General features: G+C 40.7%; 1 protein-coding gene across 1 annotated transcript; it reads right to left on the reverse strand.

Moving 5' to 3' along the window:
* Positions 1-139: 139 nt before the first annotated feature.
* On the reverse strand, positions 140-17,202 carry zgc:162472 (uncharacterized protein LOC553495 homolog). The gene is made up of 28 exons (XM_042508840.1): positions 17,125-17,202; positions 15,171-15,373; positions 14,443-15,091; positions 13,867-13,970; positions 13,659-13,724; positions 13,167-13,331; positions 12,777-12,910; positions 12,573-12,667; positions 12,401-12,455; positions 12,148-12,282; positions 11,817-12,056; positions 11,482-11,545; positions 11,194-11,395; positions 11,012-11,106; positions 10,501-10,879; positions 10,223-10,357; positions 9,560-9,596; positions 9,337-9,450; positions 5,079-9,228; positions 4,833-4,987; positions 4,447-4,685; positions 2,873-2,936; positions 2,630-2,783; positions 2,393-2,528; positions 2,271-2,304; positions 1,621-1,915; positions 1,212-1,503; positions 140-1,100 (listed from the first exon to the last, which is right to left on the reverse strand). Exons 2-28 carry the CDS (start codon positions 15,365-15,367, stop codon positions 1,008-1,010), a joined length of 8,478 nt encoding a protein of 2,825 aa, XP_042364774.1. The 5' UTR covers positions 15,368-15,373; positions 17,125-17,202; the 3' UTR covers positions 140-1,007.
* Between the last annotated feature and the right edge of the window lie 416 nt (positions 17,203-17,618).

Raw genomic sequence — 17,618 nt, forward strand, 5'->3', positions numbered from 1 at the left:
TATAACTTAAATTTAAATGCATAATTATAACAATCATATATAATGTCTTAAACAGAAAGCCTCTGGTCATGGCTGCCACCTGCATGGAGGCTTTTAAAAAAGCAAACTAGCATCTACAGAGGTGAAAGACTGAACCAAGTGTTGGTGGAAGACTCCGTTTATTCAGATCATACAGAATTCCATGTTTTACTTTTAATGAATTGAAACATTAAAGGAAGATAAGGTGTTTTTGTTTGAAGTATCGAAAATAATGATATGAATGTTGCAAATCTGTACAAGGACCGCTGATCAATGCTGTGTACAGTATAACAAAATATCTGAACTAACTGGCAGAACATTTTCTTTAATTTAATTTAATTTTGACTACCTCTCCTCTGTATTGGGTGAATTTGGAGAATGATGCAATTTGACAAAATAAAATTCTGTCATTTTTCTGAATGGCAAGTCAATTTTAAGACATCATTTGTCAAATACACCAATATTAATTTCAGAATAGAAAATATAAATAAAACATAGCACAAAAATACACAGAAGAGGCTTAATTAAGGAAATTAAAACATACAGCTATACATGGTGTAAAATAATCAGGTTATGCTTTTCTTCCTGCGACCAATGTTGTGGTCTGTATTTAAACACAACAGATATGGAGGAGAAATAAAAATCTAAACCACATTTGTTATTGTACAATATTTACATTTTCACAGGTAGTTTATAACCAAATTGGGCAATCTGATTCAAACTAGTGACCTACCAGTAATTTAGTTAATAATGGATCCATTAAATAGTTATCTGAACCGATGGCTTTTTAAAAAGGCATTTCAGTAAATGGAAACTACTGTACATTTTCAAAGTGCATGTGAAAGTATAAAACATTCAGCTTCACATCATGACAACTAAAAGCAAAATAAACACTCTACAGTCTTGTAGTCATAAATTAGTTTTTACAGACATAATACAACAAAAATTTTAAAAGGGCCATCTGCAGGTTCCTCTTCTCACTCCACCTCTCATCCGTCATCCACTTCAGTAAAAATGTCTCTTAAGAAATACTGAGACACACTGGTGGGTTCCTCCTCTACAGAGATGCTCTCCACACTTTGCTGAAAAAGAAGAGAAAGAATGAAGGATAAGCTGTAATCGACTCTTTTTTGGATGAGTCAAAAATGCACTGACTCGAGATGCCCTTTCATCTTCCTCTGTACCCTCCTTACCTCAGCTGGACATGAAGGGGTGCTGGGTGTTGTGTCTGAGCAAAGTCGGTTGTGCTCAGAAGTCTGTTCATCGTCGATCTCGATGTGTGTTGGTGATGTGGTAGAGGATGTTAAACTGGTTTCCTCTGTCACTTTGGGTGTCGGAGCGACATCATGTGATGCTGAGGCTGTGGATGTTGGGTTAGATTGTTTACCTGCTGTTGGAGTTTTGACCTTAGCGCCCTTAGAAGCTGCTTTGCTGGGTGGAGAATCTGCAGTAGTGTTTGTCTCAGAAATGATGCCTTTAAGTTTCCTGTGAGGTATTGGGATATAAGAATCAATTAACACTTAAATTTTTTTTTTTTTTTAAAAAAAAAGGATACCGACATGAAAACTGGGGGAATTATACAAGTGTCACACTTTATCTCACCTATTCCTACTAGAAGTCCCTCTTCTCCGCTTATTTGTCTCTCCTGAGCTGCTGTCTTCAGGGTCCTCCCCACTTGTCTGAGTCTCCTTTTCAGCATCTACATGATCACCACTTCCTTTCTGCTGCTCCGTGTCAATGTCATCAAACGTTTTTGGCTGCACAGAGGGCCCAGGAAGCTCTGAGAGCTGGGTGGTGTTCGTCTGGATGGGGATTGGCTCTGCTTCCTTGGCAGCGAGGGTCTTGCTGGCTTGTTCCCTCTCTGCTTTATTGGGCTTAACCTGCAGTTTGGCCGCTCCTGAGAGAAACAGGTACATGATGAAAAAGATGTGTCCAATTTGCTGAGAGTGCGTGTGATGAGAAAGTATTCATGTACTGCCTGGCCGTTCTTCTAATGCTCATTAGTCTGTGCTTTGAAGGGGGAATTTCAGTCTCATTATTCTCTGCGGTCTTTGATAATTTAGATGGATGGGCTATAATGCTCTCTGTTCCATTAACATAAACAATAAGCGTTTCCTATAAGATATACCACAGTAATCGTTAGTTTAACCCTTTGAAACCCACAGAGACATCAATTTTCTTTTGCTGCTTTCAGATGCCTTTCACAAGTATTTCAAACTTTGAACAAATTTTGCAATTTGCAGTCACTGTACCTTGTGGATCTACTGGACTCTCCGTGATTGAACCCTGGTGTGGGAGAGAAAAAACATAACGTGTTGCAAATAAATACATTTTATCACACTGGTTACATATTGTTTCTTGTAACTTCACTTACTATATATGCAGCGCGATCAGGCCTATTATCGATTACATTCATTCGGCCTGTCTCTCTACTCTCCTCCATGGACACAGGCACAGCAACATTAGAGAGAAGCCTGTCTCCTGCTGCTGCCGGACTCTCTCCAGTAGCACTGATAAGGGATGAGGAGATTTGTGGAATCAGACGCCAAAAAAAAAACAGATCCATGCCTGCATGAACAGGATGACTATCTGATAAAAGGCAGGCACTAACCTCTGCTGCTCTACTGATGCATCTGTTAGAGGAAGATAAGTGAGGGGCTCCGGCGTGCTGCCCAACTCCTCCCCTGCTGAGCAGACTGGGATCTCAGTCAGCGAGAGGATGAAGAACGGTTCGTCTGGATCTGAAGGCGCCTGCTGCGACAGCACTGAGAGGGAAAGAAAGAGAAGTTTGAGCCAAAACTGTACTGCATATACTGCATAAGACTCACAGGACATCAGCTGAGAACTGACTTACTGTCTGGAAATAATGTGAGACTTGGAAAACTCTGGGTTCCTTCTGTACTTGATGTTGATGCATCCTTCAATTGTAAAGAGAATCAGAAAGAAACGTTTGATGAGTAATCTTTAAAGGGACATTTTGGCCAAAAATCAAAATTGTATATTTTTGTCAGATTATTGACTACTAAAAATGATTGAGTAGCAACAAAGGACTGCTATAAAGTTCCAAAAAACTACTTTACTGAGTAACTGCACTGATAAACAATTCTTTGACCATGGACAGAATGTAATCTTGAACAAGAAGCTTTTACCATATTTAAAGGAACAGTTCACACCGAAATCAAAAATATTTATTTTCACTCTTACTATTAGTGCTATTTATCAGTCTAGATTGTTTTGGTGTGAGTTGCCAAGTGTTGGCAATATGGGTCGTAGTCTGCCTTTTCGCAAATATAACGGAACTAGATGTAACTCCGCTTGTGGTGCTCAACGCACCAAAAAAGTAGTTTTGAAAAATTCAACAGCAATGTCTCTTTCTAGAAATCATAACCCAGTTACTCAAGATAATCCACAGACTTTGTTGTGAGCAGTTAAACATAGGAACTATTTTCTATCTGAGGAACTACACCCACCAACTAAATCACCGCTCAGAAGGGAGTGTGCATCTATTCGTGAACAAGAGGCTCATGCTCATGACAGTGTGAGATGTAAACATTAATGGCAATTTCCTCTGCTGAGCTCTAATGGCAGCTAGCTCAGAGGTGCTAAGTAAGCTAGCAGTAGATGCATGCTTCTTTCTGTGCCGCATACGGTTGGTGTGTGTAGGTGGGTAGAAAGTAAATAACTCCTACATGAAACTGCACACAACAAGCTCTGTGGATTATCTTGAGTAACCAGGTCGTGATTTCTGGAAAGAGACATTGCTGTTGAGTTTTCCAAATGCATTTTTTTGGCGCCTAGTTGCATTATATCGGAGAGAAGGCAGACATCTCTACGGCTGTTATCAGCACTCAAAAACTCACACCAAAACTATCTAGACTGATATATAGCATCACAGGTATGAAGAAAATTTGTATTTCTAATATGGAGATAAACTGTCCCTTTAATATGGTAAAAGCTTCTTGACAAAAATGGTCAAAGGTGTGTTTATTTCTTTTTTAATGTTTTTAAAGATTTTTGGGGCTTTTGCTTCCTTTATTTTTTGATAGGACAGGTGTATTGTTCGAGGCAAGTCGACACCTTTGTACATGGGACGCACACTCTACCAGGTGAGCTACATGGGGCCCCTAAATAGGAGTGTTTATTATTGCAATGACTTGGTGTATAGTTTTGTTGGCACTATACAGTTGACCTCTTTGTGACTCTATAATAGTACCACCTGGTAGGGAATCACTGCCACCCAATATGAACTTAGTCAGTGACACATGGTAAAAATATTATAATATTGCTCCATGTTATTTGCATAATTGTACATATCTGGCCAAGACCAACTTTTAACAAGCTTAACAGGAATTTCAACACAAAAAGACACTGCAATCATACATGTAATGATCACAGGATATGCCTCCTCCAGGACATATTATTTCTTACCTGAGTACAACTGTAAGGTACTTGTTTTAAACAACTCAGAGAGGATCCAGCAACATCTGGAGGGGGGTCAGGCTGACTCAGTTGTTCCATAACTTGTGTCAAGCCACTCAGCAAAGACCGTGCATCATCTGAAGAGGAATTTGGGTCACTACATTGTTCAACACCTCCCTCCACTGGTTCCTGGATGTCAGGTCGGGATTCAGACACAGGTTTGTGGCAAACTGAAGCATCCACATTTCCTAGGTGAGTAGAAAAATGTGTCGAAAAGCAGAATCATTAGTGAACAGCGAAGATACAGGAGGGTCATAGATGGCAGTCAGTCACCCTGAGTATCTGCTCAGCATTCTTTGATGAAAAGGGAACTTTTATGTTAAAAGATGTCAAACCTGCGTCTGCTTGTTTTGTCTCCTGAACTGGTTGAGGTTTTCGAGGTCGGCTGCTGCAACTCAGGCTGGGTTTGGGTTTAATAAGCCGGCCTCTACGAGTCTGGGGAGGTTTTCTTGAGGCACAGTCAGCTGCCTCTGACTGATTGTTGTCAGTGCTTTAAGTGGAAAATAAACTCTGTTAAACTAATAATCCCTTAATACTTTGTCCTTAGACAACAGAATTAGGAAATATTGTGCATATCTTACCTTAGGACAGCTGTTTGATTAGTGTCAGTGGTTTCAGGACATTGTTGGACTGCATCTTGACTAACTGCCTCACAGTCGACCTCGAAACGTGGCACTTGAACACTTTCTTTTGGATCCAGTGAGGACTGTGTATCGGTAGAGGGCATAGATTCAATTTTTGACTCTGCTGAACCATCTTTTGAAGACTGGGCATCTGAAACTGCAGTTGGATCATCTGTTGATTGGGTATTTGTCTCTGTAGCTCCAATGGACATGTCCTGGTTTGATTTCCATTGTGAAGTAGGCCTGGCCTCCACCTTGTCATAATTGTCCCCTGTGGAATCCCCTTCTACTGTGGGTGTTTCACTTGTCTTATTTTCAAGAACCGAGTCTGTCAACACAAACTGATTCTCAGCAGCCCAAGTTTTTGCTATGACGGCACCATCAGAGGACAAATCATTATCATTTGTGCTGTTAGATGACTTCTCTGACTCTACAGGTCCTAACATTGCTGAGCTGGGAGGTTCTGTATATAATGAACAATGTGCTGATGTCAAGTGTTTGATGTCTGCTGTCTGTTCTACTCCCGGTTGTACATTGTAAATGTTCACGGGCTGTTGTTCTGAGGTTAGAGAGATGTCCATATGGCATTGTTCTGAGGGTTTATTTGCCTGTAGTTTTGTGCGTGTAGTTCTCTGGGATGATCCTAAATTGGGTTTGACCTTGGAAAAGCGTCGCCTTCTTTGAAGAACATTTTGTCCTGAGCTCTCTGAGTTTGAGTCTTGTCCACATTCAACATCTGTCTTTTGCTCCTCAGTTAAAGGTACTTCTTTTGTGGGTTTATGAGTAGAGCATGATTCCAGTGGTGGTATTGACAAAGGTGCAGTGCCAGTACTTTTAATCAGGCTTGGTTCTGGGGTGGTACTGCAAGTCGGCTTTGCTTCTAGTTCTGCTATTGTGTTGGTTGTGGATTCAGGACTTGAAGTTGGCCTGCAGGTTTTCTGCGGAAGCTGCATGGGTGTGACAGGATCTTTTGTTGTTTGAGGTTTAGATCGTACAGCTCTTGATGTCTGGGGTATGTTGGGTTTGACTTTGTGCAATCGACTTTTCCTAGTCTGACTGATAGATGCAACCTCACTCTCTCCTTTTTGACTAAAAGGTAACTCTTCCAAAGGTGTAGCAAGCTGAGCAAGATGGTCGCTACTTTCTAAAATGGAAACTGAGTCAATATTTGACCTTTGTCCAACTTGTGATTCTGTGAAAACTACGTCAGATGTCGGCAGATTGTTACGACTCTCCGCTGTCCCAACATGAGGAATCAGTTTTTCATCTCTAGACTCAGGTGTCGACTGTGTGTCTCTGGTGGCATGTTCCATGCTGGATTCAAACAGGGTTTCAGAGAAGTTCTGGTTTTCAGAGGCACTCTGAACTGATTTTGCACCACCAACTTCGACATCTTTCTTTTTATCCTCAGCTGTAGACAGTTTATCTGTGGGCGTAAGAGTTGAATCTGAATGACTTGGACTTGGTTTTTCTGGAGAGGTGGTGCAAGTTGGTTCTGCTTCAACCGCTGCTATTGTTTGATCAAGAAATTTGGGATTTGGGTCTGGGCTGGAGTCTTTTTCTCTAGTATCTTTGGTGGTTTGAGGTTTAGAATGTACAGTCCTTGATGTCTGTGCTAGGTTGGGTTTGACTTTCTGGAATCGGCTCCTCCTGATCTTGCATGTAGACGCAACTTTAGTCTCTTCTTCCTGACTGACAGATAACTCTTGTACAGGTGTAACACACAGAGCAGGATGGTCACTGCTTTGGACTGAGTCAGATGTTGGCCTTTTGTCCCTGGCGGCCTGTTCCCTACTTGGTTCAACATGGGCTTCAGAAAAGGTGTCATTTTCTGATTTGACCTCAGCAACGACTCCAACGTCTGTATTTTTTTCCTCAGCTGTAAACACTTTATCTGTGGGTGTAAGAGTAGACGCTAAATCCAATGATGGTGTCAAATCTGAAGCTGGACTAGGGCTTTGACCTGGTTTTTCAGTAGAGGTGGTGCAAGTTGGTTCTGCTTCAACCGCTGCTACTGTTTTATCATGGAATTTGGTATTGGGAGTTGGGTCAGTGACATTCTCTATGATGTCTTTTGTGGTTTGAGGTGTAGAACGCGCAGTCCTTGATGTCTGTGCTAGGCTTGGCTTGACTTTTGGGAATCGGCTCCTCCTGGTCTGGCACTTAGACTCAACTTTACTCTCTTCTTCCTGACTGACAGGTAACCCTTGTACAGGTTTAACACATGAAGCAAGACAGTCAGTTCTCTTTTTGACAGGGACTGAGTCAGATGTTGGCCTTGTGTCTTTGGTGGCCTGTTCCCTACTTGGTTCAACATCGGATTCAGAGAAGGTCTGGTTTTCTGAAGCACACTGATCTGAAGTTGCACCACCTGATTCCACCTGACCAGCAACTCCAACATCTGTATTTTTTTCTTCAGTTGTAGACAGGTCATCTGTGGGTGTAAGAGTAGACCCTACATCCAATGATGGTATCGAATCTGAAGCTGGACCGGGGCTTTGACTTGGTTTTTCGGTAGACGTGGTGCAAATTGGTTCAGCTTCAACCTCTGCTATTGTTTTTTCAGGGAATTCAGGAGCAGGAGTTGATTTAGAGTATTTCTCTGCAGTGTCTTTTGAGGTTTGAGGTTTAGAATGTACAGTCCTTGATGTCTGTTGTAGGTTGGGTTTGACTTTCTGGAATCGGCTCCTCCTGGTCTTGCATGTAGATGCAACTTTACTCTCCTCTTCCTGGCTGACAGATAACTCTTGTACAGGTATAACACACAGAGCAGGATGGTCGCTGCTCTCTCGGACAGGGACTGAGTCAAATGTTGGCCTTGTGTCTATGGTGGCCTGTTCCCTACTTGGTCCACCATGTGCCTCAGAGAAGGTCTTGTTTTCTGAGGCACTCTGATCTGATGCTGCACCACTTGATTCCATCTGACCAATGACTCCAGCATCTATATTTTTTTCCTCAGTTGTAGACAGGTCCTCTGTGGGTGTAAGAGTAGACCCTAAATCCAATGATGGTGTTAAATCTGAAGCTGAATCGGGGCTTTCACCTGGTTTTTCAGGAGAGGTGGTGCAAGTTGGTTCTGCTTCAACCTCTGTTATTGTTTCTTTATGGAATTTGGGAGCAGGACTTGGGAGAGTGTCATTCTCTATGGTATCTTGTGTGGTTTGAGGTTTGAGTTGTATATTTCTTGATGTCTGTGCCAGGTTAGGTTTGACTCTCTGGTAGCGATTCCTCCTGGTCTGGCGATTAGATGCAACTTCAACCTCTTCTTTCTGACTCACAGGTAACTCTTGTACGGGTGTAACACATGGAGCAGGACAGTCGCTGCTCTCTTGGACAGGGACTGAGTGTCTGTTTGACCCTTGGCTAACTTGAGATTCTGTAGCTACTATATTAGATGCCAACAGTCTTTTAAAACTGCTTTCAGTCGTCCCAATATGAGAAATCAGTTTTTCATCTGTAGAGTCGGATGATGGCGCTGTCTCTCTGGTGGCCTGTTCCTTACTTGGTTCAAACTGGGCTTCAGAGAAGTTCTGCCTTTCTGGGGCACTGTAATCTGCTCTGCCAGAAGGCTCTTCTGTAAATCTGGCTTCAATACAAGAAGTTTCTTTTAACATTTTTTGACTACTGTCTGCCATCTCAGGGACTTCCTCTGCAGCTGATAGTGTCTCAGTAGCTTGAGAAAAATCAGGAGCAACTGCGCAGCTCTCTTCAGCTGCCTGTACTGCTGATGTGTCTGCACTGGATTTTGACTTAGCAGCCCTTGAGGCTTGGCCTAAGTTAGGCTTTGGTTTCACCTTGGGTAAGCGTCCTTTCCTTGTCTGTGGAGAATTTTTCTCAAGGCTCTCTAGACTTGAGTGTAATTGAGGGGTAGGGTCCATATCAGAACCAGTCCTCAGATCACTGGATTTAATAATGGGTAGATCATCACTGTGTGTTGTGCTGTTTTGTTGCTCCACAGTAATAACACTTTCTGATGTTTCAGTGACTCCATTACCAGAAGTTTCAGACACAAGAGGTGTGGCACTTGTTTCCTCTTGTGTAGCAGGCATTGATGAATTCTCTTCTTCTTGGTGATGGCTGGTTTCATTTACATTTACTGGTGTTGTCTCTGCAATTAAACATAATAGCACATTTAAAATTTACTGTAACATAATCTAAAAGGAATGCAAACCAATTCCAATAAGGATAAGGATGTCTTGCTTTCTGTGACTCTAACCTGCTATGTGATCTTGCATGGCAATTTGATTCTGAGCTGACTGAGAGATGTGAGCCATGTTACCGATGGTCAAAAGGGTTTGAGCTGCTTCATTGTAGCTCTCGTCCTCAGCTACTAAAACAAAAAGACCAACAAAATATGAATACTCTGAGACCATCTAAATACATACAGTATGTATGTGTGTTTTCAAATGGGAGAATCTCAGAGTACATCTTCAACATACCTTCTGTGTGTTCTGAAGAAAGGAAGTCTATCACATCCTACAAGGGAACAAATACATCATGAGTCACATCAAAAGCTTCCGCTATAAGCCAAACTAGTTGTAAAAGGATGTGATGTAAATGAATAATATGTAATAAAAGTAGCCCCAGTTACACTTCTTTTTCATTTTTGTTTTACATCTTTGTCATTTGATTACATGTGAATACAAAAAGATTGCTTTGAATTTATTCAGTTCATGCATGAAGACTGTATGCAATGTTGTTAAAACTAGGGCTGGGCAATATATCAGTATTATATCTATATATATGTAAAACACCAATAGTCAACTCTACAATATTGTCATTATTATTATCAGAATGTAAGGTATTTGGTAAAAAATATTGAGATATTTGATTTTCTACATACGCCCAGCTCTAGTTCAAACTCATCTTGCCTTTCTTTACTTTAATAGTGCAAAAGCAATTGTGTAATCCAACCATGAACCAATTACATGCACTAAAACTAAAAAGAGAAAGACACTGGAAGAAAATAAGATTGCATTTTATCAGTGTTGGCCAACTTGAACAAAACTAGCAGACAAATTGAAATAATATTATATGAAAAGTGTAACTGGGAATAGCTATATATTTTCAATGGAAATTTATTTTAGGCATAGGACACTTACAACAAGCAGATCCAACTGATGTTCAAAGGGTTCAGCTGTGCCTGTCTCATTTTGCGCCTGCTCGCAAGAGGCATCAGGGCACAGTGCATCTTGGGAGATGCTCAACACATCAGACATATTGGCCAAGATATCAAGCTATGTGTGGGATGGGGGAGTCAGAGTGAAGGGTTTGAATAATGGAATGAAAAAACATGCACAAAGAATAATGCAAAAACGAAATAAAAATAATGGATGATGTGCATCTGTGCAAGACATGACAAGAAACAGTTTTATCATACTTCCTCCATTGTCTCTTCCACCTCTGACGTTACAGGATGTGGAGAGCGCAGGCTGGCAGGCACAAACACAGGGGCAGTGCTGTCTTTACTGGATGCAGAATGCTCGTCCTCCTCCTCCAGCTCTTCATCTCGCTGCCGTTCATCCTCCTCATCGCTGTATTCTGACTGAGAAGCCCTGAGGGTGACTAGTTTGGGCTTTTTGGACTCTTGGGCTGATTGTGACTTTGATGATCTTCCTCTCTTGGCTGTGCCTTTGGGTTTAGGCCTGGCAGCAGAGGCAGTGGACCCCGGTGGTGAGGCGGGAGTGGTTTCAGAAGAGTGTGCAGCTTCTTTGGCAGGGTAATTCAAGGGCTTGGTGGGTTTGGGCACTCTCCCATATCTATAAAACAAAATCAAACAATGATGAACCACTCCTATCCTATTATAGCCGTAGTATTTTAGTACTTTGGAATTAGGAATATTTTTGGATACAATATTAAAATGGAAGTCTTAAAAATATGAAATATTGTACCTCGTAGGTCTCGGAGGTTGAATGGTGGCATCCTCTTCTTCAGAGGAAATGTCATCATTGGCTGATTTCTTTTTGGGTGATGCATCTTTATTTACCTGAAAGGTTAGCAGAAATGTCAATAAGCCAACGTAACAATGGGTAGAGATATCTGAATACTCTAAACTGAAAGTAAAAATATTAACCTGCTCTTTAGAGGCTCCATCATTCACACTCTCATCCCCTTTATCTGATGCACCATCGCTGGCCTTTGTGGAAGGTGCTGCAGACTTTTTACCCCACTTTCGGCCCAGAGGCAGTAAGGGTTTTGGTGCTCTGCTGCGTGAGAGTTTTGCTGGCTTGATTGTGGTGTCCTTGGCTGCACTCCCATTCTCTGTCTTTTCAGACCTGAATATTCAGACAAAACAAAAATTTTAATACCAACTAAAGATGCAAAATACTCTATTAAAAAAATATTTTTAAAGATTAATTACATGTCTGAATTTGGACAGCCCTCGGGAAGTGCTGCTTCAGCGTCTTCAGGTATGCAGGCCTCATCTACGCATACAAAAGCAAAGCAAAAGTAACAGGCAAGCGTTTAACAAAGGCCAAGCACTCATGGAGAAACTGGGATAATTTTGATATGGTAAAAAAAAGACAAAATTTAGAATTGCATTCATATTCTAGAAATCTTGTTAAACCAGTTGGCAAAACTACACTGTATCCCAATGGATCTTCAGTCAAAATTGCAATGTTTGTGCAAACATTTTTCTACCGATTTTCATAACAAACAAAAACATATTCATGAAATAACAGAATGCTTCTGTACCTTGTTCACTTCTCTTTTCACCCATTTTGTTTTTTTTGCCCTTTGGTTCCTCAGTCGAGTCATCCTGTTTGTTCTTTCTTTTGCGTTTCTTTTTAGGCTTAGCATCAGGGGTTTCTCCATCATTACGGAGGTCCTCATTCTCTTTCTCTCCCTCCTCCTCCTCCTCCAAGTCATGGGTTTGATTCTGCTCTTCCTCATCTTCCTCCTCCACAACACTCAGCTTCCTTGCAGCTTTTTTTTCTTAAGAGGGAATTAGAACAAGGATTGTTTAGCATAACACACAAGTCACTGAGTTTTAAACATGTTAAAAAGCATGAAGCGGTATAGTTACCCTTTGCCTTTCTCCTGGGTTTCTTGGGGGACTTTTTTCCAGCGAGTGACTTTAGTTTTTTCCTGTTTTTCTGAACTTCCAGAATCTTCTCCAGCAGCTTAGAAAAATACTCTATGTCCAGTTTGCGCCTCTCTCCTACAAAATAATTAATATAAAATATTGCATGAAAATATACACAAGGATTGCACAGGGAGTATTAATTATTTGATATTGTATTCATCCAGCTATACATACTGCCCTTCTGAAAACTTACTGAAGGCTTTGTCGATTCTCCAGGAATTCTCTCGCTCTTCTTTTTTAAATTTGTTCTAAAAGTTTAAACAATACAATCAACAAAATCAATCATTTTATTGAGTATTTGTTGATGCAATGTATTGCTAATTGATATCATGCTCTAGGAACATATGTACATATTTATCACTAACCTTTATCTCTGATCGTGCTCTGTGAGGAAACAGTTGGCAAATCATGGAGAAGTCTGTCCCCACCATGCTTATTGCCAGGAAGAACATATCTGTCTCTGGTGGAAAAAGGCAAAACAATCATGACATTAAAACCAATATGAACCAGGCATGCAAAATGTGTGCTATAAAGACGGTACGACGATCAGATACTGATATCGGATCTACCTTCGCCTGACCAGGGTTTTGTGTAGGTCCCTTTTCTGAAGCTTGAGTAGGTTGTAGTGGAGCCACGCTCGAAGATGGGGTCTCGATCCTGAGCTGGATTTGGTCCTTTGGCTCGCTGAACTTCCACCGTCAAGCTGAGACATACGGTGAGAGAGTATGATTAACATCACGATTAGCTCTAACATGTCTAATACCACAATGATGTGTTTATTAAGAAAAAAAACACATAATCTGAAGGGTGTTATAGATGTATTTGTGGACATTGTTAGTCAGTTCTTATCAAGGTAATAAAAGACTCGAGATGTACAACATTGTATCTTCAATAACAAAGTGAAGAGAAGAAAATAAACATGAGTGAATGCATTTCATAACCTCTAGAAGTCCACTGACCTCTCTTCATCAATGATCAGTGATCCGTCCTCTGCTACTTTGACCTGAGGAACCATGATGCCTTCATCCTCCTCATCCTCTACCCCTGCCTCTGCTGCCTCTTCCTCCTCCCCTGTGCTCGCCATTTCAGGGGTAACCTCAGGTTGCTGCGCTCTCTCTGGTGACCTGCAGGGATTACATCACAGAAGGAAAGGGGCTTGTTTTGGGGCATGTCTAGGCAGTGGTCTGTTAAAACTTTTTTGGCACTTAAATTATGTCGTCATGTTATACTTGCTTTCTTAGCTGATTAGTGTATATCTGAGTTCACTAATTCTTCATTTTCCTTTTTAACCAAAATCATGCTATAGTCAACTGGTTTCCGTGAGATAATTTCCCATCAAATAATAAGACAACTTGACATAAAAACATCAAATCCCTTTGAATACTCAAGTACTAAAACAGATAAGAAAAGTCAGAATAAGAGACTTTAGAGAGACGATGGTATAAACCTACTCCTCTCTTGCTGGAGACGGTGGGACCACAGTCTCGTTCTCTTGTGCCGACTCTTCTAAAGTAGATCTGGAAAAAAACATAAGAAAAGGAACCACAAAAAAACCCTGCATGTCAAATAAGATCCAGCATAATCAACAGAAACCCTTATCTATAAAGATAAGGGTTAAATGTTACACAAGCTTGACTAAGTTGCAGAAGAGACACTTACGGCATGGGGTTCGACAGCGGCAGATAACGGATCAGGTCCCTCATGGTCATTTTGGCAGGATCTAAGGTATATTCCTTCACACGTGCCTTGTCTTTCTTCAATTTCTGCAACATCAATTGGTACAGTCTTTAACCCTTTTATACCTTAGAAAATTGGCTTAATTTCTTTGAAAAATTTGACAAGAAAAGGCCCAAAAAATAGCCAGGAAATACTGAAAAGTTACAAAAAAATTACCTGAAAACTAGTACAATTAAGAAACAAAACAAACAGAGAAAGAAAAGGAAAGAAAATAGCAAATGACCTTAAGAGAGTGTTAAAAGATTTCTTTTTTTCTTTTTAAAAGTAGTTTTTTTGCAATTTGAAGGATATTTCTTGCCAAATTGCTCACTGTGTGTTTTCCCATGTTTCTGAAAGAAATCAAACCAATTTTTCCAGGTTTCAGAGGCTTAAATGCAATTGAAAAGCATCTGAATGCAGCACGAGAAAACTGATTTTGATCAAGGTGTTAAAGGGTAAATGCAATGATTATATATAACAGTATATAATCCTTGAAACTACTGAATTATCTGAGCTTACCTTTTCTTTGTTCATCTCCTGTTTGAGCAGCTCTCGGAGCTTTTGGGCCTTTGCCAGCCTCTGTATGTCTGACGGGTCGTTCAGGAGTCTACTCAAGGAGAACGCTGGCGGTGACAGTGAGAGCCCACACTTAGATGACACGAGAGTCTTGGCTTTCTCCGATATCTCGATAGCATCTTTGTCTGGTAGAGAGGGGGGGACTTTATCTGGTACTTTGAAAGGAAATTCTTTTACTTGACTGCCTGACGTGCTTTCTAATTCTTTGCCGCTCTCTGTGGGCAGGTGGGTTTGTTCTGCAGAGTCCTCAGCTGAAGGAGCAGCTGAAGGTTCCGTACTGTCAGACGAGATGAGGGTGGGTTTAGGTTGTATTTTGGGCTGCTTGCTCTCTTCTGAAGACCTCCGTCGCCTCGGGGACTGGAGTCTCTGAGGGGCAGCTGAAGTCCCAGTTTGGCTGGACGTAGTCAGCTTGTCCAGGTCTGAGACAGGGACTTCAGTAAGAGTTTCAGAGACTGCCTTGATGGGGGATTTTGGTGTCCGAGCAAGGGCGGAGGTGCGGCCTGGGGCCACTTTGGGCTTGATGGAAAAGCGCTTCCTTCTCTGAACTGCTGCTGAAGAGCTGGTGCCTTCCCCATTTTGGTCATTCCCATCCCTAAAAAGCATTAAGAAGAGTTACTACTGATATATATAAATAAAAGTAGTAGACATGTGATTCAATACTTGTCACTCACCCTGAGGCTGTAGGTTTTTCTGATGGGGTCACAACAGACGTGTTATCTGTCTCAGCAGGCGCAGTGCTGCTCTCACTGACATCTTTAGGGGTCTCACTGGCCTCCTGACTTGCTGAAGGGGTTTCCTGAGGTGTTGCTGCTGTTCTCCCTGCCGTACCGACATTGGGCCGAATACTAAATCTTGACCGACGAAACATTTTGACCTAAAAAAATACACAGGAAGTCAAAGCTGCATCAGTATTCAAGAAACAAACCTTACATTTCCATGGCTTCGTCTCAGTCTGGCACCTACTCGCTACCTCTTAATTAAGTCCCAATCTCACCTGTGCGCTGTGCCCCAGAACATCTCAAACACATAAAAATAATACAAAAGTAAGAAAATATAGGCATAGGGTAGAGATTCCGCAAATAAACACACCACCACATACTCCTACTCAGTCATAATTGACAATTAAGAGGGATGACTTTTGTATGAGTTTATGAATTTTTTTTTTCTTTTTAGAAAAATCATGCATTGTATACCATTGTATTCCCAATCTCTGAGTAAAAATTACTCAGAGATTGGGAACCTCGCTGTGGAAAAGCAGCGGTATGGCCTGCATGCTTTGCATAAAACAAGTGATATGTGCAATTTACTGCATAAATAATTGAATTATTTTTTTTCAATTTATATATTTGCAAAGCCAAATATACTGGATAAAAAAAAACAGAAACCCACAAAATCCTCTCCCAGAATGCGGTTTGATAGGAATTACAATTGCATTTAACCTCAAGTCTCACAGTAGACTTTTAACATGCAAAAGTCTTAACGCAAAAAGCCAAATTGACGAGCTAAATTCTTCTATTTAAATCCAAATTATGTCTTTTGCATCACAATGTGCAAGGGAAATTATCTTATGTTCAGTTCTCAGACTAAAGACACCTCATGTCAGCACAAGTATCACTGCTCATGACTAAGCATTCAGGTCACTGAATCAATGTGTTCAGCATCAATGCTTACCCACTATACATTTCAAACATATGGCAGTAGTGGAAGAAAAGAAATAAAGGAAATACAATGACTTTCCTGCTATTACAGTCGTGTTGTTTGCATGAATTAATACTGATACTGTTTCACGTATTTAGTTGCTACAGTTGTTAAAAAAACAATGACAACAATCAAAACAACAACAATCACAATGGAACCAGGTTCCACCTTTCTGCAACGATAATCATACAGTTCATTTGGATTATTTTTCTTTGAAAGGATTATTGTTACATATATATGGTTCGGTGCCGTGAACAGAAACAAACCGAGCCGAAAAAGTAAATTGAAATAGGCTGCAGTCACAATAGTCATTTTTTGCTTAGCATGCATCACCTAGATTTAGATTTCACACTTGAAATACTGACTTCAGTTTAAGTGTGGACATTTATTCTGGTTGAAGATTGTATAACTTTGAGGAAATTACAACCACAGACTCTGTTCCTCTCAAAATTAGCCACTGTTTATTTAACAATAACAATTTTAACTCTCACGTTAAGTACTGCTGCAAAATACTGAACGTTAACTATGTGGCAAACCGCCACTTATTGTTATAGCATTAGCAAGAATAGCTTATTTTATGCAATTTACTGTTTTGCTAGCTTTAGCTAAATACGTTCAACTGACACGACTACTGACGTTGACAGGTGTGGGGTCGCAAAGTCTGGACGTTAAGAATGACCGCCAGAAGTTTAACGAGCTAACACACATTAACACACTCAAACTGAACCTTACACGTCGGTAAAAGCGCCAATGATAGACGAAACAGGTGGAAAAGTGAACAAAGCTAAGCTCAAACTCGCATGTCAACACTTCTTGTATGAGGGTCTCCTGACTTGCACCGTCCTGTTGTTCTTGTTGAGAAGCTTAAAAAGCTACATTTATGATTTTACTGCGGCCACAGATGTTATTCGGCCTTTGACAACGTACCTGTTCAGGAATATGTCGTTTGTTTGGAGAAAAAAGGTTTAATTTGTCGACGAGTAGCGGACCCCATGTACACTCTAGCCCGCCATGTTGTCCCTGACGCGATATTTTCGTTAGTGAAGGGGTTTGTGGGAAATGTAGTCAGGTCGCTGCAAAGAGGCGGATGAGGCAAGATATACAGTCTCCATGCAAGCATTATTCTAAAGGAATTTGAACATAATATTTGAACAGTTTGAAGGCTTTCGCTGTATCTAAAGACTGAATTTAAGTAAAAGTAACAATACACCAATCTAAAAACACTAAATCCAAAGTAAAATAATTCATAATTTTATCTTTGTAAAATGACAGAAGTATCTGCAAGAGAACCCAGCTACTTCAAATAATTAAATTATTAATACTGATAAAACTACATGTAAGCAGGAATTTGAAGTTGTTGTTTAGCAAGGCGGAGCTAATTTTGATTAGGCTACTTTCTTATTTATGTATATATCTGCTGT

The sequence above is a fragment of the Plectropomus leopardus genome, chromosome 20, assembly GCF_008729295.1.
Source record: "Plectropomus leopardus isolate mb chromosome 20, YSFRI_Pleo_2.0, whole genome shotgun sequence".
In the NCBI taxonomy this organism is placed as follows: Eukaryota; Metazoa; Chordata; class Actinopteri; order Perciformes; family Serranidae; genus Plectropomus; species Plectropomus leopardus.